Here is a 26149-nt window from a genome sequence, read left to right as displayed (position 1 = left end):
GTCCATGCTATCACTCATTACTGGGTCAATGCTATCACATCATTACTGGGTCCATACTATCACAACATTACTGGGTCCATGCTATCACATCATTACTGGGTCCAAGCTATCACATCATTACTGGGTCCATGCTATCACTCATAACTGGGTCAATGCTATCACATCATTACTTGGTCCATACTATCACAACATTACTGGGTCCATGCTATCACATCATTACTGGGTCCATGCTATCACATCATTACTGGGTCCATGCTATCACTCATTACTGGGTCCATACTATCACAACATTACTGGGTCCATGCTATCACATCATTACTGGGTTCATGCTATCACATCATTACTGGGTCCATGCTATCACATCATTACTGGGTCCATGCTATCACATCATTACTGGGTCCATGCTATCACTCATTACTGGGCCCATGCTATCACATCATTACCGGGTCCATGCTATCACACCATTACCGGGTCCATGCTATCACATCATTACTGGGTCCATGCTATCACATCATTACTGGGTCCATGCTATCACATCATTACTGGGTCCATGCTATCACTCATTACTGGGTCCATGCTATCACTCATTACTGGGTCAATGCTATCACATCATTACTGGGTCCAAGCTATCACATCATTACTGGGTCCATGCTATCACTCATTACTGGGTCAATGCTATCACATCATTACTGGGTCCATGCTATCACATCATTACTGGGTCCATGCTATCACATCATTACTGGGTCCATGCTATCACATCATTACTGGGTCCATACTATCACATCATTACTGGGTCCATGCTATCACATCATTACTGGGTCCATGCTGGACTGAATATTTTGAAGGATGTGGGGTAAAATAGGGAGAAGTGAGTGAGAAAAGGGAGTAAGCAATCACATAATACGTGTAACTGTTTACATAGAATTTAAACAACAAAATCAGTAATAACTGATTACCTTACTATTTTCCCCAAACATCATTTATCAAATTAAGCTTGTTTCTGTTTATGTATATTTTCAGTTAAATGGTACAGGAAGGGGCATATGACATAAAGCACAAGTTCTCATTCAAGACAGGGCACAGATTATTAAGTACTATTAATCATACAGCCTCCTGGACTTAATATTCTTCCACATTATAAGAGTTCTTTCATAGCCTAAAATTAATTTTAATTCTGATTGGATTGGAAAACCACATTCACAAGCTGCATTTGAAATAGGCATCCTTGTGCAACATTTTAGTAACCTTGTCATGTTGGGAAGTATCACCATGTACAGTGTATCTATTATTTGTAATCTACACAATTTTATCAAGCTATGTACAGTGTATATAGCATTTGTAATCTACACAATTTTATCAGGCTATGTATAGTGTATATATCATTTGTAATATACACAATTTTATCAAGCTATGTTCTGATTGGTTGCCTAGAACAGGATTCACAACAGCTACAATCAAAACCATGACTTACAAAACTGACACTTAATTCCTCTACCTCAACATTTTTCTATATTACTACAAACTGTTTTTCTGATTAACAATATTTTCATGTTCATGAACTTTGATTTTTCTTCTATGAAATGCACATTATGAAACTTGTCATTCAGATTGCTGATTATATTATCAAATTGCACAGCCATCAAAGTTGGAACCACATCTTTTTGTTTATCATTCATTTTCAAAAACAATGACCAGTATTTTGGTGTCTACTGCCTCAGTCTAGTACTGGCTATCCTGGGAAAAATTGCTGAAGCCAGTACAAGAAAAAAATGTCTCACAGTATTCATGTACCAAGAAACTGCACACCTGTTTTAAATCATGAAACTGTCTCACAGTATTCATGTACCAAGAAAATGCACACCTGTCTTAAATCATTAAACTGTCTCACAGTATTCATGTACCAACAAACTGCACACCTGTTTTAAATCACTAAACTGTCTCACAGTATTCATGTACCAACAAACTGCATACCTGTTTTAAATCATGAAACTGTCTCACAGTATTCATGTGCCAACAAACTGCACACCTGTTTTAAATCATTAAACTGTATCACAGTATTCATGTATCAACAAACTGCACACCTGTTTTAAATCATTAAGCTGTCTCACAGTATTCATGTACCAACAAACTGCACACCTGTTTTAAATCACTAAACTGTCTCACAGTATTCATGTACCAACAAACTGCACACCTGTTTTAAACCATGAAACTGTCTCACAGTATTGATGTACCAACAAACTGCACACCTGTTTTAAATCATGAAACTGTCTCACAGTATTGATGTACCAACAAACTGCACACTTGTTTTAAATCATGAAACTGTCTCAGTATTCATGTGCCAACAAACTGCACACCTGTTTTAAATCACTAAACTGTCTCACAGTATTCATGTACCAACAAACTGCATACCTGTTTTAAATCACTAAACTGTCTCACAGTATTCATGCACCAACAAACTTCACACCTGTTTTAAATCATGAAACTGTCTCACAGTATTCATGTACCAACAAACTGCACACCTGTTTTAAATCATGAAACTGTATCACAGTATTCATGTACCAACAAACTGCACACCTGTTTTAAATCATGAAACTGTCTCAGTATTCATGTATCAACAAACTTCACACCTGTTTTAAATCATTAAGCTGTCTCACAGTATTCATGTACCAACAAACTGCACACCTGTTTTAAATCATGAAACTGTCTCACAGTATTCATGTACCAACAAACTGCACACCTGTTTTAAATCACGAAACTGTCTCAGTATGAAAGTAATCAGGAAACTGACTTTTTCTATCTTATTCAACACTACAACAGTTACTGTAGTAATATCCCTGCTGACTTTGATCTGGGGCACATATTGTTGCATACAATTTACCCATACATTATATATGTACTGTATAAAATAAAAATAAAAACACAAGAGGACACTTCTCCCAGTCTCAGACTACACTTTGCACATAGTAATAGCTTTGGCACCAATGTTTAACTCAGAGATTCATCCTTTTAGGAAAACATCAAATATGACCCCCACTATAACACCTTAAAGAATGCCAGCCTGCCTTTCAATGTTACCGCTGAATACAGCCATGATCACACCTGCATAAGATGCAAGTGCTACTGAGCATGACACGCTATTTGCAAATTTTTTTTCAGAATATTTTTGGGTTCTATTGGATATTAAGCAGGAACAATCATAGCCATGTTGAAGCTATAACATCAATGTTGATTCTTAAACAAGATACAATAGAAGAAGCATAAGTGAATCAACACAAATATAAAGAAGCAGAAAGATGGGTAATTAAATTTTCAATTGTTTTGTCCACCAGCAATTAGCCAGTCACATGCAACCAATTAGTGATTGATTAGCACAAGAAGGAGTCAGCTTATGTCCTTCAGTGCTTCAGGTAGTTAAAACACTGCCTGAAGCCATCAAAGATATGACACCTCTCCTTCTGGTTGTGATTCCTTCAGTGCTTCAGGTAGTTAAAACACTGCCCGAAGCCATCAAAGATATGACACCTCTCCTTCTGGTTGTGATCAACTAATTGCAGGTTGTCAAAATAATACAACTGAAGCACCTGTTTTGCAAATTCTGGCTTTTGCATTGAATAATATATAATTAGTTATTTCATTTGTATGCCATTTGTACTATTATTTCCTCTTGTTCAAAACAGATTATTAATCACAAGATTGTTCCCCAAGGAACCAGCTTGATTTGGATTATGCAGCTTTCTAATTTTAGATCAACCTAAGTCATGTGCTATGTCAGCAATGCTCAAGTTGAAGATTTTCACTTGTGCCAAGCCACCAAAACTAAACTGTTTATGCAGTGCATGTAAACACCTGTAACTAATTACTTTATATGTGAACTCTGAACCATGATTGCTATTCTATATTAATTAATTTGGTGACTGAGAGTGATAAGAATGGAATAGGATTTTGTATTAATTAATTTGGTGACTGAGAGTGATAAGAATGGAATAGGATTCTGTATTAATTAATTTGGTGACTGAGAGTGATAAGAATGGAATAGAATTACACTACTGTCATAGTGTGGACATGCCTCATTAGCAGCTATCAATGCAGCTTTTGTATCGATTGGAAACACATTTACTTCAATTTCTTTTTCTAATGTATGGTTTACAAGATAACTTCTCTAGTAACTTTATGGTAACAGATAAACAATGTTGGATGTTTATTAGCATTTGTATCAGTACAATTTAGACATGTACTGACTATTCCTATCCTTGCTGGAACAAGGTACTGGTTGGTCTAAATTGCTCACCTTTTCCAATCATTACCATCCCACCTCTGTGTCTTGGGCATGGCCAGAGTAATCACGTGAGAAAGCTTGCTGGTAGCTTCCTGTGGGTCAGTAGTTCTGACCAGGCTTTTCCCTGGTTCATCCTACCTGGTTCATCCTACCAAATATAATAGCCACCAGATATAGCTATAATGGAGTTAAGCCCAACATAATTACAGCTGCATCAGTTGGTAAATGTAGGAAAGATTTCCAACGGTTAGAACATAACTATGTGATCATACCCAATTGCATTTATTTCTGTATAAACTGTATGGAGAACTACTTTACTAACTTCTATAAATAGGACAGTGCTGAGCAAATCCCATAGCCCGATGTCCCAGACTAGTAATTTTTGAAGTAGGACAAGTAAAATTTTCCAAGTCACTAGTCCGGGACAAGTGCTTTGTAAAAAAGGTCAGGCTAGTCCTTATTTTCGAAACTGTATCACTATATCTATCTTTATTTGGTTAATCATGCCCTCCGGGTGTACTGAATACTTGATTCTAACCCTCTTTGTGTATACATACATTTACATCTGTTACCGCTTGACTGCATATTAAGCGACCAAATTATCGGCAAATCAAAACATGTGAAACAAAAGAAAGCCAGTATGATCAATTAGCAGTGTTATAAGCGGTTTTGTTGCAATGAGTTTACTCAATCTAGATCATAACAAGCAGCTCACTATGATTTTAATCCAGCGAGTCAGTGTAATTAATTTAATGAAAGGTACTTTACCGACATCAGTGTTGGTTTCCTTTATGAACTGATTAAATGACAGTAATAATTCTTTAATTTATAATTGATTATACAGATGATTAACTTCCACATGCGATATTGTGTTTGAAGCGAAACAATTACGCTAATTAATGAGCTGTTTCAGTTCATATTTAAGAGAAAATTGATGTTCTGACCACTTTATAAGTAGTTGTCAAGCAAGCTGATAGTTACTCTGTGGATAAAATGAGTTTGCTAAATTATTTTCGCAAGGAAGGTAATAACAGCAATTCGGTGAAGGTAAATTTGTTTGAAAATGGAGGGATAAAACATAAGAAGGATACTGAGTGCCGTAGCTATTTCTGAGTGTGAACGAGGATTTAGTTCAATGAACTTAATCAAGACTTCTTTAAGGAATTCCTTAAACCAAAAGAGTTTAAAAATGCTAATGAACATTTCTGCAAATGGACCAGAGCTTGAGGACTTTAACCCAGACACAGCTATCAACTGCTGGCTTAGTGCTGGTGAAGGTGGCAGACATATACATGGACATTTTTTCAAATCCATCAGCTAAAACATATATACATGAACCTGAAGAAGCCAAATGTATAACAACCAATGTTTTTGAAAAATTAAATTCTTTTAAGAAATAATTATGTTGTATTTTTTTCTTTCTTCTTCTTCTTTTATTGGATTAAGTACATACGTCTTATCAAATCTCAGCAAGTGATTACCATTTTGGTACCAGTGAAAAGTAAGGTGGGACTAGTGAAGAGAAAGGTGGGACTAGTGAAGAGTAAGGTGGGACTAGTGAAAATAAGGTGGGACTAGTGAAGAGTAAGATGGGACCAGTGAAGAGTAAGGTGGGACTAGTGAAGAGTAAGGTGGGACTAGTGAAGAGTAAGGTGGGACTAGTGAAGAGTAAGGTGGTACCAGTGAAAAGTAAGGTGGGACTAGTGAAGAGTCAGGTGGGACTAGTGAAGAGAAAGGTGGGACTAGTGAATTTTCTGAAACCACTTGTCCTGGACTAGTGGCTATAAAAAAAATTTGCTCAGCCCTGTAGGGTCATATGCAAAGTAATCAAAGCAAGCACTGAACTGTAAGACAATGCATGCCTTTAAAATAAAATAGAAATGGTGGGTTAATATAATATTTAGAAAACTGAATAATCTGATTTGACAGAATCAAATAACACATCTCTGTAGTTTTTCTGAATATAAATAATTCTTTCTTTTACTACATTTTGAAGGAAAAAAATGCTGGGAAACTCAAAATCTGCCAAGAACATTGGGGCTACAGCACTTTCACTGCCTATTATTACAAATGAATTTTAAACTATAGGTAAAAGGATATAAGGATTGGGAGAAGGGGGAGGTTGAATGACTAACATTATAACAATTGGACTCACAGTCCTACAATGTAAGATGCCAACCCTGCTAGTGACAATGAGAGGGTGGGTGGGAGATAGATCCTGCTACTCCCAAAGCGTAACTGTCAGGGTCAATGTCTTGAACTGTCTGACCCCCATCATTGTAACCATTACTGATAGTCTTAATTTCATTTGTAAGTAGTCCATGTAGATAGCCTAAACTGTAAATTAACATCAAAATAGTTTTAAAGAAATGAAAATCAGTTATGTGTCTGGACAATATCAATATGGCTAAGTCAAAAGGAATGCATGAAAGCATCAAATCCAAGAGTGATTTGTATGTCAAACAAAACAATAAATCCTTTGCCTTGAATATTAAACTTCTACTCAGATCACATATGCCAATTTTTAGAAAATATTTAGACCATGATATGCAATGTTCAAAATCTCAGATCGCCCGCCACTGGTAAAATTTATTTAATGCTTAGATATTATGTTACAGATGGAAAATCCCCTGTTCTATAAATAGCTACTAAAACTGATAGGAAATATCCTTAAAAAATAAAAGAATAAATGAAATTATAAAAAACTGCAATTATAAGAGTTTAATATTATCATTTCATGAGTTTATCATGGTAAAAACTGTCAGTTGCTGCCTCACACAGCCTACATAATGCCCTTCAGGTATTATTCACTGTATTATTCGGCAGCTGACAGTTTATACCACAGTAAACTCTGGAAAGAAAACATTTAACTCTTAAACAATAATAAGGTACTGGTAATTGTGCAACCCCAGCAAAATCTCTGTAGTGCCAAGAAATTTTTATGCAAGTATGAGGTGATAGCAGGACAGGTACTTGCACAAGAAGTTTGTCATTGTGATGACTGTATCTGCATCCTTAATTGTGTACTTTATAACTCTCTCATTCATCTGAGTTAGTTGCTTGGTAGTGATGGTCTATTGTATCTACAGATATGTGAAATGCATGTCACATGTATGGCATTAATTACATCCCATATATTTACACAGGTAAATAACTGTCCCCAGCAAGCTCTAAGTATGTCCATCCCACAAACTTAATCCTGCCCACTGTGCTGACACCTGTCACAAACAGAACAGAAAATGCAAACCAGTCAAGTGCCACACATAGCTTACTATGAAGGGGATGCTATGAACAGTGAAAACACCATGACAGGAAATTACATGACTGACTTTACATCATTAATACTAGAAAAATTACCTGACAGAATTCATAAACAAGGTTGAGTATTGAGTGGAATTAAAAGTACTGCATACCAGTTGACAGAAAATCAATATGGCAGCAATAAGCTTATCGTAACAAAAAACTAATTAATCATTTAATTGCAAGTTCTCTATGATGAATACAAAGTGGGAAATATAACAAGAAACAATGAAATGACACATCCTTTAGGTGAAAAATATTCTTCAAATACTCAGTCAACTGATGGAAATAGCAAATGAATTCATCATATTTGCAGGACCTCAGAATGAGAATGCTTTCAAGCAAGATGTTGTTGCTGTTGTTGTGGGGTTTAATGCCATTTTTTCAGCACAAGATAGGCTATACATGGCAGCCAGTACAAACAGTGGAGGAAGAACCTGGGAAAACCCCAGAAAGAACCACCAACCCATGAGAAGCTCTTGGCAAACTTTCTCACACACCCACATTGGCCAGATCTGAGACTCGAACCCACGCAGACAGAGGTGAGATGGCAGCAATCCCTAACAGTGAGTGCTTTAGACCACTCGGCCACTCGGGGCCCCCTCAAGCATGATTGGTAACTAGAGATTGATAGAACACTTCAGTTGCTGAAACAGGCCACATGACAAGGCAAATGTCTTGCTTTGCTTGGGTGGGTTGGATATGAGAGTGGAATGTATTCTTTAGTATTAAAAGGAATCACTCAGAAAAAACTCCTGGTACAAAAAACAAATGACTTCAAATACCACAACATTGAAAATAAAAAGTGTTGATTCAGAGGCTTCCATCAGTAATTGACAAAACCACCTTATATAGAGACAAATGGTCCTTCCACCAGGCTGTACTTCAAGGCAGTATACCATGTTCAGAGATAACTAGTCCTTCTACCTGGCAATACACCATGTACAGAGATAACTAGTCCTTCTACCTGACAGTACATCATGTACAGAGATAACTAGTCCTTCCACCAGACAAAACACCATGTACAGAGATAACTAGTCCTTCCACCAGGCAGTACTCCAAGGCAGTATACCATGTACAGAGATAACTAGTCCTTCTACCAGGCAGTACATCAAGTACAGAGAAAACTAGTCCTTCTACCAGGCAGTATATCAAGTACAGAGATAACTAGTCCTTCTAACAGGCAATACACCATGTACAGAGATAACTAGTCCTCTCAGCAGGCAGTACTCAAAGGCAGTATACCAAGTAGAGATAACTAGTTCTTCCACCTGGCAATACACCATGTACACAGATAACTAGTCCTTCCACCAGGCAGGACACCACGTAAAGAGATAACTAGTCCTCTCAGCAGGCAATACACCATGTACTGAGATAACTAGTCCTTCCAACAGTCAGTACACCATGTACAGAGATAAGTAGTCCTTCCATCTTGGCAATACACCATGTACGAAGGTAACTAGTCATTCCACCAGACATGACCCATGTACAGAGAAAACTAGTCCTTCCACCAGGCAGTACACCATGCACAGAGATAACTAGTCCTTCCACCAGGTAGTATACCATGTACAGAGATAACTAGCCTTTCCACTTGGCAATACACCATGTACAGAGGTAACTAGTCCTTCCACCAGGCAGTACACCATGTACAGAGATAACTAGTCCTTCCACCAGGCAGTACACTATGTAGAGATAAATAGTTATTCCATCTGATCAAACACAACCTTACATGGAGATAACTAGTCCTTCCACCACACAGTACACCACCATCAAAAGAGAAAACTAGTCATTCCACCTGACATAAAACCACCATACACAGAGATAACAAGTCCTTCAACCAAAACCGGAACACAACCTTGTATAGAGATAACTAGTCCTTCCACAAGACAGAACACAACCTTGTATAGAAATAACTAGTTATTCCACAACACAGTATATCCATGATGTGGTCACCTAGGTTTGATTGGGGACAATGGAATGTCACATACTGCTAGATATTCCTGCAAGTAGTTCATGAACCCACAATGAATAGGAAGGGTAGGTGGCTCAGTGTGCATAAAGCACTAAATAAATTATCAATGAACTAACAAAATGAACTTTCTGTTAAATAAGGACTAAGGGATACTGTTTTTTGCTAACAAAGAAATATGAATATCAAGCCCTGATACAGCATGACCACACTGAATTTTTTAAGCAAGCATATATTTCATGCCTGACATACTGTGCATTAGCCATTATGGAAAGTCAGACTGGATCAGTGAACATGTTCTAAGGATTTCTAAAACATGAGGATGGTGCATCTAGCATGGATGAGGAGTTTTCCCCATTGTGGAAAAAGTAAGCTCAACAATATTGACTGGCACTATTTTACTGATATTAAGCTTCAGTCGCTGGATATGGACTCTAACTTCTAAAAATGGAATCATTTTACAGTTTTCTACTTAACGGGTTCCTACAAGTTTGAGAAATATAGCCCTGGAATTCAAATTCTACATCTGAAACCAAAACCTGCACAACTACCACTGATATATGCTGCTGATTAAGATAAAAAAGACAATGAGTTGAAGAAGATAAAATAGTCAATGATGAAGAAAAAAAAACGTAAGCATATAAAAGGAGAGTAACATCCATTATGACACGGAAGTGATCTTTTCATTTTCAACTTAATCACTAAAGCCAGATAATATTTGGAAATGTACAAATGACTGAAGTATTTTGAAACAAAATGCTGCTTTCTAGTGACTACTGACCACTTCTCCAGCAGATGCTGCTCCCATCTGAACAACTGGTGCCCAGTGTTGATCTACTCTTTTCAGTGCCTCTGACTTCATCGCTTCATATGTGCAGAAAAACAAGGCAGCTGTACAGATAAAACCGATGTTTAATGACATTGTTTAAATGAAGACATTCATGAAATGCTTTTGGAGCATATATCATTCTTCATTGACTATTTGTATGCCAAAGTTGTAGGAGATCCATAACACTTGTTCATTTAGCACTAGATTATTAACAAATATTGCATCAATTTTTAATTTTCTAGTCTCAGAATAATAGTTTGTAATGTATTTGTATCAACAATCAACATGAAAGAAACTGAATTCCGTTTTTTTCACCTACCATGTGAAGTTCTCTGGTATAACTTGTCTCTCAAGAAACAAAGGAAGGAAATAAAGAACAAAGGCTGACAGCTGCCCCCTCTAACATGACCAGCGGCCAGCATATTAGTGCAAAAATGTCAAATTTACCCCTCACAAGCTACCACATTTTATTTTAATATGTGTCAAGAACCAATATTTAATTCACATGATATGGCAAATAATCCAATTATCTTTACTGATGTCTGTTTCCCAGGTTTTTGTTGCATATACCACTAAGGTTAATATTATATCATCAATGCCAACATTTACAGGAAATGGGGTCAACAATGTTGTGATGCAGTTTTTGGCTTCCAACAGTGGCTGAGTTTTTTTCTTTGATGATCACAACCGAACGTAACTATCAAAATCATAACATTGTCAGCATAGGCTAAATACAGATTTTGAGGATTAACACACAGAGAGAAATTAATCTTGAATGAAACAGGGTACCAGACAAAGACTGAAAAATCATGTAACAATACATGCTTCAATTCCTTTATAAACACTGCATTTTGTTGTCTCTACAAAAGTTTCATCTGCAAAATTAAGTTGCAGTACAATTAGCAACATAGGAATAAATAGTTACAAAACTTGAACATGTCACCACATAAATGGAGAATTAATACTTTAGAAATAAAACTAAATATTTGACTAGATGAAATGGTAGAGTTCAAGAGTTCTTGCCGAAAGATTTTATGATGGGAAGCTCAAATATACAACATCATAAAAGATAATGAGAATATTCTGTGACAGTGGCAAAATGGAACGAATGGAAAGATAATTATTTTAAATGCCAAGCAATGTATGTACCAAGATCTAAATTAGGTTTTTAAATGGTTTTGACCATCTTCGCAAGCCAAGGTTCAAATAAGCCAATTTCTCATCCATGTGACACAGAAATGTAGCTGTTTTGCTAACGTTACTTTTCTTATCTCAGTCTAGTAATCTCAGACCAGTCGTCTCAGTCAAGGTGTCCATGCACTCAGAACTACTTTTAAAAAAAAGAAACCAATGTTGTCTTCTGCTGTGCCTGATGTAGTTGTTCTAAAACCAAACAACAACAACAACAACAAATATATAACAAAAACATAGTAACTTAAGGTAAATCCATCTTTGAGAACACACCATACAAAAACATTTTGAGAGAGACAAAGTCATACAAACATACAATGTCGAGCTTTTTGGTATTATGCTAGTTCATTCCACACAGCATGGTCAATTTATCCTATATGCAGGCCTAACTCAATACATTTTCAGTTCAGCATCATTAAATATGTCTAAAGCTAGCTACCTAACTAGTTTTAAGTATTTAGTGTGAAACAAATTATATACTGTTAGCTACATTTAATGATGCTGGCCCGAAAATGTCCTGTGCTACATATAGGATAAAATTCTTAAAGCTGTGTGAAATGAACTATGACAGAAAACACACAGACTATAGACCTATACACTTCATAGCCTCCCTGCTCTCTTAACAGCTACAGTTGTTGTTGTTGTTGTGGGGATTAATGCCATTTTTCAGCACACGATAGGCTATACACGGCGGCCAGTATTAATGGTAAAGGAAGAACCTGGGAAACCCCTGGAAAGAACCACCGACCCACGAGAAGTTACTGGCAAACTTTCTCACATACCCACACTGGCCGGATCCAAGACTCCAATCCACGCAGACAGAGGTGAGATGGCAGTGATCCGTAACGGAGAACGCTTTAGACCACTCGGGGCCCCCTTAACAACTACAGAAAACTTAGTAACAGCCAGAAATGTGCTATGTCAAACATGCTTTATTCTAACTTTGTTAAGCATCTCCACTGTGCCCCAGCTGAATCAAAAATATACCTATAATATTTAATGATAAATAATGCACTTACCAGCCAGAAGGAATCATTTATCCATCAACACATAAATCCATAAGCAAATTTCATGGTAATACTTGCCATAATTCCAAGACAGAAAAATAGATTTTCAAAGAATTCGTGAACTTGAAAGTTTAGCACATGGTTATCTGCCAGGGTCCGTATCTGGAGGGTCCTTTTCTACATGGGGGTAATTTTATAATCAATATTGAGGACAACACAAGTATGTCAAAAACAGTTTCACCTCCTCCAAAGAAAAGGAGTTATATACGAAAGTGACAAAGATCACTAATTACCCGTGAATAACCCAAGCAGACAATCATGCAACATGTAACTTTTTGTTATAATAATATCCTATATACTACAGCATAGGTATGGGCCCCATATCATTTCATTATTTACAATATAATTTTCTAAATTGGAACTGTAATAAATATTAACTATTTATTGTTAATTTCATATAACATCCATATATTAAATGTGATAATACCTCAATACAATGCGTTGTTTCATGTTGTTACTTTGTTTGGCTCACGCATAAAAACTGTACTTCGGATGACATGGTCACGCCACAGTCCTCATTAACTTATTTGTATTAATGCACTATAATGCATGTAAACATTGGCACGTGAACTATATTGCACAAGTGGGAAGTTCTTTTTTACTTTAAAGGAAATTATTGGGTGAGAAAAAGAATCTACGTTGGGGTTTGGACCGAGACAAGGAAATCCCAGTAGCGAGGTTACATTATATGTCTCCCCCACATCAGCAAGCCTCATGGGGAGACAAATAATGTAACCCCTTGACTGGGATTTCCTTGTCTCTGTCCAAACCCCAACATAGATTCTATATCTACACCTTGGCATATCGAGCCGATATTTCTGTGCTTCGGGTCTGTGAATTTCATTGGATGCAGCAGCAAGCCACCGCATCCAATCAAAATTAAGTTGTTCAAATTTTAACACTGTTCCTACATGACTGAGACAAGGGGAGTACACAACTTTAATGGACTCATAATGGATAAGTACTTTTCCAGTACAGGTCCATGTTTGCACAAATACCTTTCACTCAAATACACCTGTAATGGCTTCCCTCTGGTACATAGTCATACTTTTGATGTTAAACTTACAAAGTATCCTTTGTAGGTCAATTACCACTACTGTTTCAGCCAATGTACAATGCACCATGCTATTGGTCAGTTCACATTACATACTAAGAGAGGCAACACATGAAATCCAAAAGACGTCACTAGAACAAAGCACCGATATAGCTGCTTGATCAGCCAAGGTGTAGATAGGGTTATCAGAACCTTAGGGGTAGGTTATGGGAACCTTAGCTAGCGAAGATGGGTTTTATCATGTGCATGTCAACAATACCCTACTCACATTTCATGCTTAAGAGTAAGAGCTATACATGTATCTTGAGTAAGTCAGTTCTTAAGGTAAGAAGAACCTTTTAATAATTAATACTACTTTTAAATGAAGATATTAAATGCCTTGAAGTTATTTATAGCTTTCTAACTTCATACATATACTTTTCAAAAATATAGTCCCTCTCTGGTAAGATCACCCATCTTATATGGATACTTTCCTGGTATAGATAGGGTGGCCATATATGAGGGGGACCACTGTACTATCTTTCCTTGCATGTCCCCAAAATTTGGAAGACCTGTGATTCAGAGTTTTCAGTTTATATCATACAGTAAAGGGACAGCAACTATTGCAAAACTTGGTGACACCAGTATGAAGCTGAGTGAACTTCCAATGAGGATGCAAAGTAGGATGGAAGGGACGGTCTTCAAGTAATGTGATTGGTACATAAGTCTCGCTAGAAACAGATTTCACTATAAAAAATTTTGCTTTCTCCTTTGAATACATCCTCAAATCACATTAATATTAGGAATAGGTAATAGGTGGTTGTAATGCTGAGCATCCTAACTAAACATTATATTATCCTTCTAGGGAAGCCCCTCTAAATGACTTGGATCACCCATGTGTTTTGTTGAAATAGGTTGACCCAATGTGATTGGAATTGCAGGAGTCTGGCACCTGCCAGCAGGATCTCTATGGGTGGAAGGGGTGTTAAGTCAACAATGGGAAGCGGGAAGCTTGGGGGTAAAGAAACTATGCTTCCTACCTCCCCTGTAAGATTGCCTCTTAAACTGATTCGGATGCGGTCTGCTGGCAAAAGGTTGGGATCTGAATGACCCTTGGAGCATAAAAGATCCCTTTTACCATGTTCACCTGCTGTCTGTCTATTGTGGCAGGGTAGGTGGTTCCTAAATGAGAATACAGATGAAGTGGCCAGTTAGAAAGGTAGTTCATGAGCTGCAAGCCTCTGAACTTCTTCAATCTTGCCCGCAAACTACATTGATAAGCCAAACTGAGCCAAGCTTAAAGCCATGACATCATGCAGTTTAGTGCATATCATGATGTATCAAGTTCAGATAGGTGGAGGCAGTCCATGCTTAGCCATTGTCTGGTAAGCTGCTGTTAGAGACCTGATCAATTCATATGTTGACTCTTTGGTGTGTTGGTATGCTGATTTTTCTGCAGGTCACAGATACATTCCGACAGCTGATCATTAATTTCCTCAAGTTTGCTGAGTGCAAAGCAGACAGAGCGCAAAAGATTCTTCCTCATTGTCAGTGTTGACCAATGCTTCAACTTTATAGTAATGCATAGTGGTGGAAGCATTCTAAAGCTGGCAACACCTGGTATATCTCTTCGAAGGCAATCTTAAAACCAAACTCCACCCTCTCCATGATCGGATTGGAGAAGGGCTGTTGCTGAGAAGTATCTTCTGTGTAAATATTCTTCGTCTTTGATTGCTTCAGATTCAGAATGGTGTTTTGCATGGAAGTAAAGCTTAAAAACTGTCAACATCAAGTGGTGTCAAGGGGAGGCAATGGGCAAGAGTTACTGCTCCTTGTCTATGTAATCCAGACAAAGAAAAACCAATGAATTGTCATCGTCATCTTTCAGTGGGGCTGGATTCTGGAGGTATCAGGCTTTAATTCCTAATGTCAATGTGACTGGGGAATGTATTCGAAGAAGAAACACCATTCTGGACCAATCTATTCTGGTCTAAAGTTAACAACATTCATTGCAGATCATCAGGCTGTTTATGATAACAGAATTTAAATGCTCTGAAAACCCCCCAGTAAAAAAAGACTTATGATTATCTGATGCTATAATTTGGCTGAACATGATATAAACAGGTTTCTCCACAAACTCTTTACACATACTGGCAAATTCTGATACCTAACAAAATTCTTCATCAACAATACTTACTATACTGGCTATTTATTAATAAAAGCAGTTTTTGGGTCAGCTGAATGATTTTGTGTGATAATTATAGAAGGTAAATAAACAGAACTTATGGTTATGGACTTAAGTTTTCCTACTTGACAACCAAAATTATATCCATGTATTTTATATTCATGAATACCTTTTTATGTTGTGCAAAATATAAAACTGATAAGATTCATAGTGACACTTTGAAAAATTAGAAATGAAGTCCAAATTCTGTTTGAAATCGCTATTTTAAAATCGTGCATTTCATATCATAGTGAACACTTTTGGAAACACTAATTATTGTCATTTTCATTTTTTTCTGGTGATGGTCATTTGCTACTACTATGGCATGCAAAGTTAAAGGTGCTTTTGAAAATGTGCACAATTGTGGACCATACAACTTTGAAATTTGAATTATTCAGAAACTAAATTTAAACTGATCCTGATCCAAATATGCCAATGAATGATAACAACTAAAATCACCAGTTGGAGCAGATCCTAGGGTTACTGAGGCAAGCCCTGAATAAATTCCGCGGAAACCTCCAGCTTGCCAGAATCCCTTGGAACTCTGCAGCCGTGTTTTGATGGTATCCAGTGGGTAAAGAGACACATCCACAGCCATCCCTGCTGCAGCCCCTGCCTGAAACAAAAATGGCCCTTAGCTGAATGCCTTACTTGCAATAAATGCTGTGACCTTCACTTTGTCCAATCACTCGAAATATTCAATGTCACCTGAAGAACCTTTTAATAACTCAAATGTATTATGTTTGGTTTGGAAAATGCTTTGGAAATATATGTAACAATAATATGGTGATATACTGTTTTGATGTAACTTGCAAAACAAAAACAAATTCTTATGATTTCATTCATGTAACATTTTGTAAGAATTTACAGGACATTATGTTGGGTGATTTATTCTATACTTTGGAATCACTCAAGATGGAATAATGAGATGAATAAATTTGCTACATTAGCTATACTTATAGACTGTTTAATCACAATGGCTTAAATTAGTGTATTTTTTTCCCATCTCTGTCTCAGGAATGACCTGCCAAGGATGATCATTTCGAACATCATACTCTAAAGACACAGAAAGTAACAAGTCTGAGAAGGTAAATAAATCTCCTATAGTTGTGAGAAAATTTAATGTAGAGCGAGACATTGAATTTCCATTGGTTAAAAACATTGTCAAAGATGGAAACACAGTGATATGTGACTGGTGTATGGACATTGGACAATGAACACTTTTTGCCACTGAGGGTAGTTCCAGTCTTCTAAAATGTGACCTAAATCATCAATTAAAAAGAAAACCCAGTTACAATCTGATTGCTGGTGAAGCTTGAAGGGCAAAGACAAAACACAAGACTGTAGCTCATGTGATAGAAAAGCAGACTGACAAATCTATTTTCAGAACTCAAACTAGAATTTGTTGAGAAGTTAAAAAATATAAAAAAAGTAAAAATATTGCTTTATCTAATATACCAGAAACACGCATAATTAAAACAACAAACACTTATTAAAAAAATAGTAATGGCCATGTTTGTCTCACTCTCTGCTTGTCTGTTTTTACACAATAATGTACAAGTATTTCCAATTATTCAACATGAGACCAAAAACAATCTTAAACTGTCAGCTTGCTGGATGAATAATGAATCCCAGCCATGAGCTCACAGCTGTCAAAAAAACTAAACAATACTGAGAGTTCATTGTTGATTCTTGAGATTTTCAATCTGGTTTCTGAGGTTACCAGATCAAGGTCAAACGACTTCAGTTTACATAGTTACTGAGAACCCTGATCAATTTAATGAAAATAGGATCAGTAAAAATATTGTCTCTAGGGTGGTGATCGGATTAGCTAATTAGATGCAAGACCAACCTTTTAATATGAAAGGGTCTTCTTCCTTATCAAACTCATCTGAGACTTTGATAATACAAAACCATATTCCATGTTTGCTTGAAATCAGGTCAGAAATATGAACTTCTGAATGGTAACAAGCAAGTTCTGACACATTTCACACCACAGATACAGGACCTGATTTCACACAACAGTTACAAAACAGATTTCACACAACAGATAGCAGACAAATTGCACACAAAAGATACAGGACAGATTTCACAAACAGATATAGGACAAATTTCACACAACAGATACAGGATAGATTTCACACAAGAGATATAGGATATATTTCACATAAACGATACAGGACAAATTTCACACAACAGATACAGGACAATTTCCGACAACAGATACAGGACACATATTTCACACAACAGATACAGGACACAGATCTCCCACAACAGATACAGGACAGATTTCCCACAACAGATACAGGACACAAATTTCACACAACAGATACTGGACACAGATTTCCCACAACAGATACAGGGCAGATTTCCCACAACAGATACAGGACACAAATTTCACACAACAGATACAGTACAGATTTCACACAACAGATACAGTACAGATTTCACACAAAAGATATAAGACAAATTTCACACAACAAATACAGTACAGATTTCACACAACAGATACAGAACAGATTTCACACAATAGATACAGTACAGATTTCACACAACAGATACAGGACACAGATTTCCCACAACAGATACAGGACAGATTTCACACAACAGATACAGATCAGATTTCACACAACAGGTACACGACACTGATTTCACACAAAAGATACAGGACATAGATTTCACACAACAGATACAGTACAGGTTTCACACAACAGATATAAGATAAATTTCACACAACAGATATAGATTTCGCACAACAGATACAGGACAGATTTCACACAACAAATACAGGACAGATTTCACAACAGATACAGGACAGACTTCACACAACAGATATATGAGATTTTGCACAATATATATAAGACAGATTTCACACAACAGATACAGGACATAGATTTCACACAACAGATATAGGACAAATGTCAAACAACAGATACAGGACAGATTTCACACAACAAGCACAGGGCCATAACATACTCATTTGACTTTACAATACTGGGACATTTAACACTAAACCTAAGATTTTTGAAAGTTTTGCTGGAGATTATTTTCTTTCTTTTGGGCATCAAAAATGGAAATTGTGATATCCAAAAATAAAGGGGTTAATACTGTAATAAAAAAAAAACAAAAAAATTATACAATTGTAAACTCACCACAAGGGAAATTAGGAAGTCATTCTGAACCATCACTTGTTTCAAGGCACAGAATCCATCACAATTAGGTCTTCATGAATACAAATCACTGGGCATGAAAAGATACAGGTGACAAAAAATTAAATCTAAAAGAATACTGAAAAAAAGTCATTAGGAAAAAATACTCCCCACCTTTTTCCTGGTTTTAAGTACAGGGTTCAAACAGCTTTGGCATTGTAAAATTGACGGGCACTTTAAATACTTTCAAAGACAATAATTTCCAATGACAGATTATGAGGTGGAATAAATTTTTTTTTTTTCTTTCATATACTTCTAAAACAAGAAAACAGAGATCAATTATGTACCCATTTTCTCTGACAGTATTCCAATTAAAACACATTTAATATAGAATTTGTATCACTCCTGTTTCAATCAATACCAATAATCAACATGACTATTTCAGATAATTATGCTAGTGGTATATGAAAATGCAAGGACATGCAATCTCCATTATCTAGCATTCTAATTCTCAAAAGCATCAAAACATTCAAGCACTTTCAATGCCTTGATTTTAACATCCAAACATTCAAGCACTTTCAAGGCCTTGATTTTAACATCCTAAAATTCATGTACTTTCAAGGCCTTGATTTTAACATCTTAACATTCAAGCACTTTCAAGGCCTTGATTTTAACATCCAAACATTCAAGCACTTTCAAGGCCTTGATTTTAACATCTTAACATTCAAGTACTTTCAATGCCTTGATTTTAACATCCAAACATTCAAGCACTTTCAAGGCCTTGATTTTAACATCCAAACATTCAAGCACTTTCAAGGCCTAACATTCAAGCACTTTCAATGCCTTGATTTTAACATCCAAACATTCAAGCACTTTCAAGGCCTTGGTTTTAACATCTTAACATTCAAGCACTTTCAAGGCCTTGATTTTAACAGCCAAACATTTAAGCACCTTCTAAGGCCTTGACATTAGCACTGAAAAACTCTTTGAGAGTGAACACAAAAAATAAATTTAATATAAGTAGGGTCATACTGTAACCAAACTGATCCACCCATAAATGCCACTGAAGCTCTATGGCTATCTCTAGTAAACCTATTTAGGGTGATCACCCTTGAAATGTACTCTAACAATGTTCGGTCATTTGTTTTCAGGTGTCACCATATAAAATGAAATTAGAAAATATGTATTTAATTAGTAAAATGTGGTTCTACAAAGGATTTTGAAAGTTTGGGACTCCTATTTTTAAACAATCCGTTGCTCCAGCCCTAAAAATAGTAGTCCCAAAATTGGGACCCTTGTTTTGTTGCCATTATTACATGAACAAGGCAGGTATTGTTTTGCCAAAAATATAAATGTCATCAAATTGCTAATGTTCATTCATTGTAAAATATTTACTATTATAATTCAAGAATACAAATCTAAGGCAACTGTGAAAAGTTATAAATGTGATTGTCATGTGATTTTTATTTTTAACGTAGCTTTAACAAAATTTCTGTCATATCGCTACGATGTCTGCAGTTTGGCAGTTTATAGTGATGTCTAGCACTGGGGCATCATGCCGGAGACATGTAGCATGATGTCCCACCCAGTCACATTATCCTGACACCAGTCTGACCAGTCCTAACACTAACCTCTTAATGCTGAGCGCCAAGCGAGGCAGCTGTTAGTACCATTTTTGTAAGTCTTTGGTATGACTTGGCCATGAATCAAACCCATGACCTCCCGCATCCAAGGCGGACGATCTAACCACTAAGCAACCGGAGCGGTCATGATTGTGATGTTACAGTCATAAGACTTCTAAGCGGCTTTTCCTTGCCTTCTTTACTTGTGTGTGCAGCTAGAAGGAATCAAAAGTAATTATTAATTTTGTTATCGTTTCACTATATTAATCTTTTATAATTAGCTTCATTCCATTTTAACCAAAATTAATTTGCCAAGATAACTGAAGAAATAAATGAGCATATACCATTCACTTGTTTCTGTTTCAACATGAAACAATACTACATAAAAAATTCACTTTTTCTTTAACAAACTTTAACTTCTCCTTTCAGGTTTAGGTCAAAATCATTGGGTTCAGGGCCTTCCTGCATCACTCCCATCAACTTGCACAGTACTTCTTTTGAAATGATGTGATATAGCAGCTAACAAATGATCCATTCATTGCATGCAGCTTACAATGTTCAATTACTTTTGTCCCATGCGAATATATGAATCTATATGAGTCCAAGCTCATGTGACAATAAGTATAATCTTTTGAGCCAATCATATTTTGGCGTTGATGTGTGTGCCGCATAGTTTACCTATTTTGAAAGTTGAGTCGCATGTGTATGAATGTATGTGAAGTGAAGAAGACAATGTCTAATTCTTGCATGGAACAGAATTGCTAAAGTTGAATCTAGTTAATGTTAAGTAAAAACTTACTGTTGCATCTACTACTGTTCTATAATTAATGAAGGGATGTATCGTAGTGTTGCAAACATGGTACATATAGCTCTTTCAACTGGTTGTCACATGTGCTTGTACTTGTCCCATGAGACAAAATTTGCGAAAATCTCAAGTTTTGGAGCCCGTAACTTCAGTTTGGTACAACACAGAAAAGTCAATATGGCTTGATGAGTAGAAAAATATCTAAGGAGTAAAACAAGCCATATAGTATGGTCGTGTGCGTTTAAAGACGGAAAAAGCAGAAGGAAATCAAGGGTCATGGGTGAAACGATGTATTTGGAAGTTACATACCTTCTCTCTTATATAATAAGATAGAGAGGGTCCTATGTCAGAACGGGTCATGGGGGTAATGTAAGGTATTTTTGTCACTCTGTATGATTTTTTCCTTCAGATTATTGTTTTTTTTAATCTCAACTTCATGCTCGCGTCGAGCACCTTGCCTGGGCTGTGGCTGTGACTCAGACTGAACATTACAATTTTTACCTTCAGATAACAAAGCAAATAAAATATCAAACATCATTCCCAAAATTTATTACATTTGATATATGTTTGCGAAGATATTTTTTTAAAATATTCTTTAAAGGAAATAAACATATTAAACGTTAGATTAGAAGCCTGTCACCAATGGAACAAGGGGAGGTAATCAGGAACACGAGTTTTACAATTGCGTTTCGATTGATTATTCGTGTCTGGTTATCCGATATGCAAACGTATTCTCCCTCTGTATCGTATTTTCTACATTTGTACCGAATTTTTCACAACAGCGAAAGTAGTCTTAAAAATTAGTATACGATTCGTTTACTAATTTGTAGACGTACCCAACAATTTAGACTTTCCCCACACTGACATAGTAATTTCAACATTCATTCGTGTCTATCGAGACTAACTAAAATCAATGCACACACTGGTATCCATACTTTTCACCCTAAGTTTGCAAATTAAGTTTGCAAATTACAGACTCATACTTAGTTATGTACGTTTTAAAATCAAATCACAAAGTTCACAAAAGACGTGCTGCTTGTTACAATGATGGTATAAGAGGTATTCCGATTAAATATTGGACCAGTCGCTGGCTGCCGTACACCTCAACCACAGGCACTTGATTCTGCGATAAACTAATCTGTACACTACACAAGGTAACTTACTCTCGCGGTCAAAATCTGACCGCCCTCGATGACTCCGATCTAATTTTCCGATACTATCTGCGCATTCAGTCACTCATAACCTACTGTTCTGGATCTCATTCACTCCTCTAGTGATTCGATCCGTTGTGGAAATATATTAAATATCTTGTTTATTAAATTCCCGAACTCCCGTTTTACCGTTTAAATAAATTTCATTAGTTTCCGGATTTGACTCCGTATTCCGCTTCCGCTATTTTACTTACACCTGGATTTCCTGAAAATCGTTCAACATACGACACGTTTTAAATCGACAGGACAGGACAAACTACTGTCAAGTAAGACTATATATCTATTCCTTTGTGCTCAGGAACATTATTTCGGACTGTTCAATGTACTAATTATTAGTTTACAACCGTCAGATGTGTAGTTTCAATGTTTTAAATTTTCGTTTTCGTATGAACTGGACATTTCGTCACATATATTTCGTCATGTAATTATAATTTTCCCTCATTTTTTGATCATAATGTAATAGACCCTTACCTTATTTTTCAGTTTACCATTCTACTGTACATCCATTGGCAATTTGAATAAATACAAGCCTCTACACTGAGTTGTCTTTGTTTTCACCTTCGCCAAGTGTGTCCATATGTACTAGGTTGCACTGTCTGGTCCGGCCAGAACACCTACAGTCTTGGTCACTACATTCAGCAGGCATGTCTTCGTCAACTTCTAAAATTTCTCAATCAGAAAAGTCAGAGTTATCAGAATCAGGACCAGTTTCATAATCAAATTCAACACGGAGGTTCTCTAAAAAGAAACAGAATGTCTACAGCATTCCTAACTTCAATCCAACTGTACAAAACTTGTATGGTAGAATTCATACATGCAAGGTCTATTTGGATCGAAGAGTTGGAATTGAAAGAAATAACTCCTATTCCCTTTTCATTTCTGGTTCTCCCCATTGCCACACCTAACTGACCTGGTGCAAAACTATTTGATGCATCAACTTCAACGCTATGTAAAGTAATTCGTTGTGCCTTGTCAGTGGTAATGCTGAAAGACAATGAGTGAACTTCGATGCCATGTGGCTGCAATATGTTTATCAATGGTACTGTAAACAGTCACAGAGTCTTCCTTAATTGCCACAACCTTTCCCTGTAAACCATTTACTAGTGCTGAGCTTAAGTTTTTGACCAGCATAACTGGACAGCCAATTTTCAAGTGTAACATTTTGGGAATACACATCTTATTGTACTGATAATTGTCAACCTCGTCTATTGACTGATAACACTTTGATACACCATCCATTTCTATAAGTTTGCATGCACTGTATATTTCACAATCAAAGTTCCGTTCACAAAGTCTTAATGGGCCATCTCCGGTGGGGGTGGAGGTCTCTGCAGCCTTAAGATCAAGTTTTTGGTATCTTCAGGGATTTCTCCCTTTGAAACATCATTGATAGCCTTTATGCAATCTAATTCATCTTGTCTTATGACCTCATCAAGGACATTTTATGCCCAAATACCATAGCAAAAATGGTGGATTTGAAACAGTATTCACCCAAATCAGATGTCAATAGGTCAGGTACAGGCGGAAGCTGAGAAAAGTCCCCACTTCATTAACTTGTATACCTCCAAAATATACATCTGAATGTTTAATCATTCTACATACATTCAATTTGTTCAAAACATTTCAATGAAAGCACAGAAATTTCATCAATTATCAAACAGTCTACTTTCAGAATATTTTGTTTATATGAATCAAAATGTTCATCGGTGAGAAGTTTTGTACATAGTTCATGACCATCATAATCATATCTACCATCACCAATCCCATAATGCACTGTACATCCTTTCACATTCAGTGCTGCAGTGCCTGTTGTTGCCAGTTACGCTGACATTTTTACCTGCTGCTAATAATTTCTTTTGTATTTCATTAACCACAAAACTATTGCCTGTCACACTTTGGCCTAACAAAATGATATTGTGGCCTTCTACGGCCTTTTCAACAGTAAATAGTTGTTTTATTCAGTTTTCATCCAAAACATACATACAGTGCTTAAACAAGTGAAGTTTACCAAAATAAAATACTTTCATTTACTAAGAGTAAATTGTTACATAACCAAATCAAATCACGTACCTCACATAGTTGGTTAAGTGCCGGTAGCTCTACAGGTCATAAAATGTATACATTTTGAATAAAATGTTGTGCATGGATATGTAAACTAGTAAAATATAATTACATAAGAATTAACCAAGTTAATCCTTTTGTTTTTTTGACAATGTAAATCATGTAAGAGATTCAGTTTTGTGTTTGGGTATGCAGATTAGTGACATGTAACTACACAAGAACTAACAAAGTTAATTCTTTTGTTTTTATGACAGGGTAAATCCTATATGAGATTCAATTTTGAGTTTTCTTGACAGTGTAAATCCTATATGAGATTGATAGTATTTAACAGCGAGAGAAATGTTTACAAAGCAATCTAACATTATGTAGATAACATGTCAGCTGAAATTTGGGTAATTACTTAACTATTAATTAAATAAGTCTACAATTTTAACCAAAACATTCAAAAAATGTACAAACAAATATTTCTTACGATATTGTGGCCCTCTACAGCATTTTCAACAGCAAATATTTGTGTTGTATTCATTGTACATCCAAAACACACATACAGTGCTTAAACCAGTGAAGTTTACCAAAATAAAAAAGCTTTCAATTACAAAGAGTAAATTGTTACATAACCAAATCAAATCACCTACCTCACATGGTTGGTTAAGTGCCGTTAGCTCTACAGGTCATAATATGTATACATTTTGAATACAATATATGTATGGAAATGTAAACTAGTCAAATATAATTACACAAGAAGTAACCAAGTTAATCCTTTTGTTTTCTTGATAATGTAAATCCTATACGAGATTCAATTTTGTGATAAGTATACAAATTAGTGACATGTAACTACACAAGAACTAACCAAGTTAATCCTTTTGTTTACTTGACAGAGTAAATCCTATATGAGATTCAATTTTGTGTTTGGGTATGCAAATTAGTGACAAAAAACTACATGAGAACTAACCAAGTTAAACCTTGAGTTTTCTTGACAGTGTAAATCCTATATGAGATTGATAGTATTTAACAGCGAGAGAAATGTTTACAAAGCAATCTATAACATTATTTAGATAACATGTCAGCTGAAATTCGGGTTATTATTTAACTTTTAATTAAATAAGTCTACAATGTAAAAACAAAAAATTACAAAACAGTTACAATTTTTTCTTCACGCACAACCAGAGATCAAATATATAGCTATTCAGAAAGCGCTATGAAAAAATAAAATGTAAAAATAAAATGTAATTAAGATGTCAAGAAGTGTTGTTAAATATTTTACCGGAAAATGTCATATAGTCTTGAGCACATGTAACGATTGGAACAGCTAAACGGCTAGACAGAAAATACCGTGGATATTCCAATTGCATATTTGCCGGGTTAAGCCGAGGTGTAGCGATTGAAAGCGATGTTTGAAAAGACTCATTTAA

The 26149-nt window shown here is 36.0% G+C and overlaps 1 protein-coding gene across 7 annotated transcripts in view; it reads right to left on the bottom strand.

Annotated features, from left to right (window-relative positions):
• LOC149774582 (mitochondrial S-adenosylmethionine carrier protein-like) overlaps window positions 1-23762 on the bottom strand; it is a 56840-nt gene extending 33078 nt beyond the window's left edge. Inside the window, exons 1-4 of one of the 7 annotated variants that reach the window (XM_089945111.1) lie at window positions 22629-23762; window positions 19042-19129; window positions 16349-16505; window positions 10327-10436 (exon numbers count right to left, since the gene is read on the bottom strand). In XM_089945111.1, coding sequence (XP_089801237.1) covers window positions 10327-10436; window positions 16349-16505; window positions 19042-19074 — 300 coding nt within the window. In that variant the 5' untranslated portion in view covers window positions 19075-19129; window positions 22629-23762. The other 6 variants (XM_089945112.1, XM_089945106.1, XM_089945107.1 and 3 more) reach the window with 6 other exon arrangements.
• Between the last annotated feature and the right edge of the window lie 2387 nt (window positions 23763-26149).

Source organism: Sinohyriopsis cumingii, unplaced genomic scaffold (assembly GCF_028554795.1).
Source record: "Sinohyriopsis cumingii isolate HCF-2022 unplaced genomic scaffold, ASM2855479v2 utg000198l, whole genome shotgun sequence".
Lineage (NCBI taxonomy): Eukaryota > Metazoa > Mollusca > Bivalvia > Unionida > Unionidae > Sinohyriopsis > Sinohyriopsis cumingii.
The sequence above is the reverse complement of the archived record's forward strand: the minus strand, read 5'-3'. Positions and strand labels throughout refer to the sequence as shown.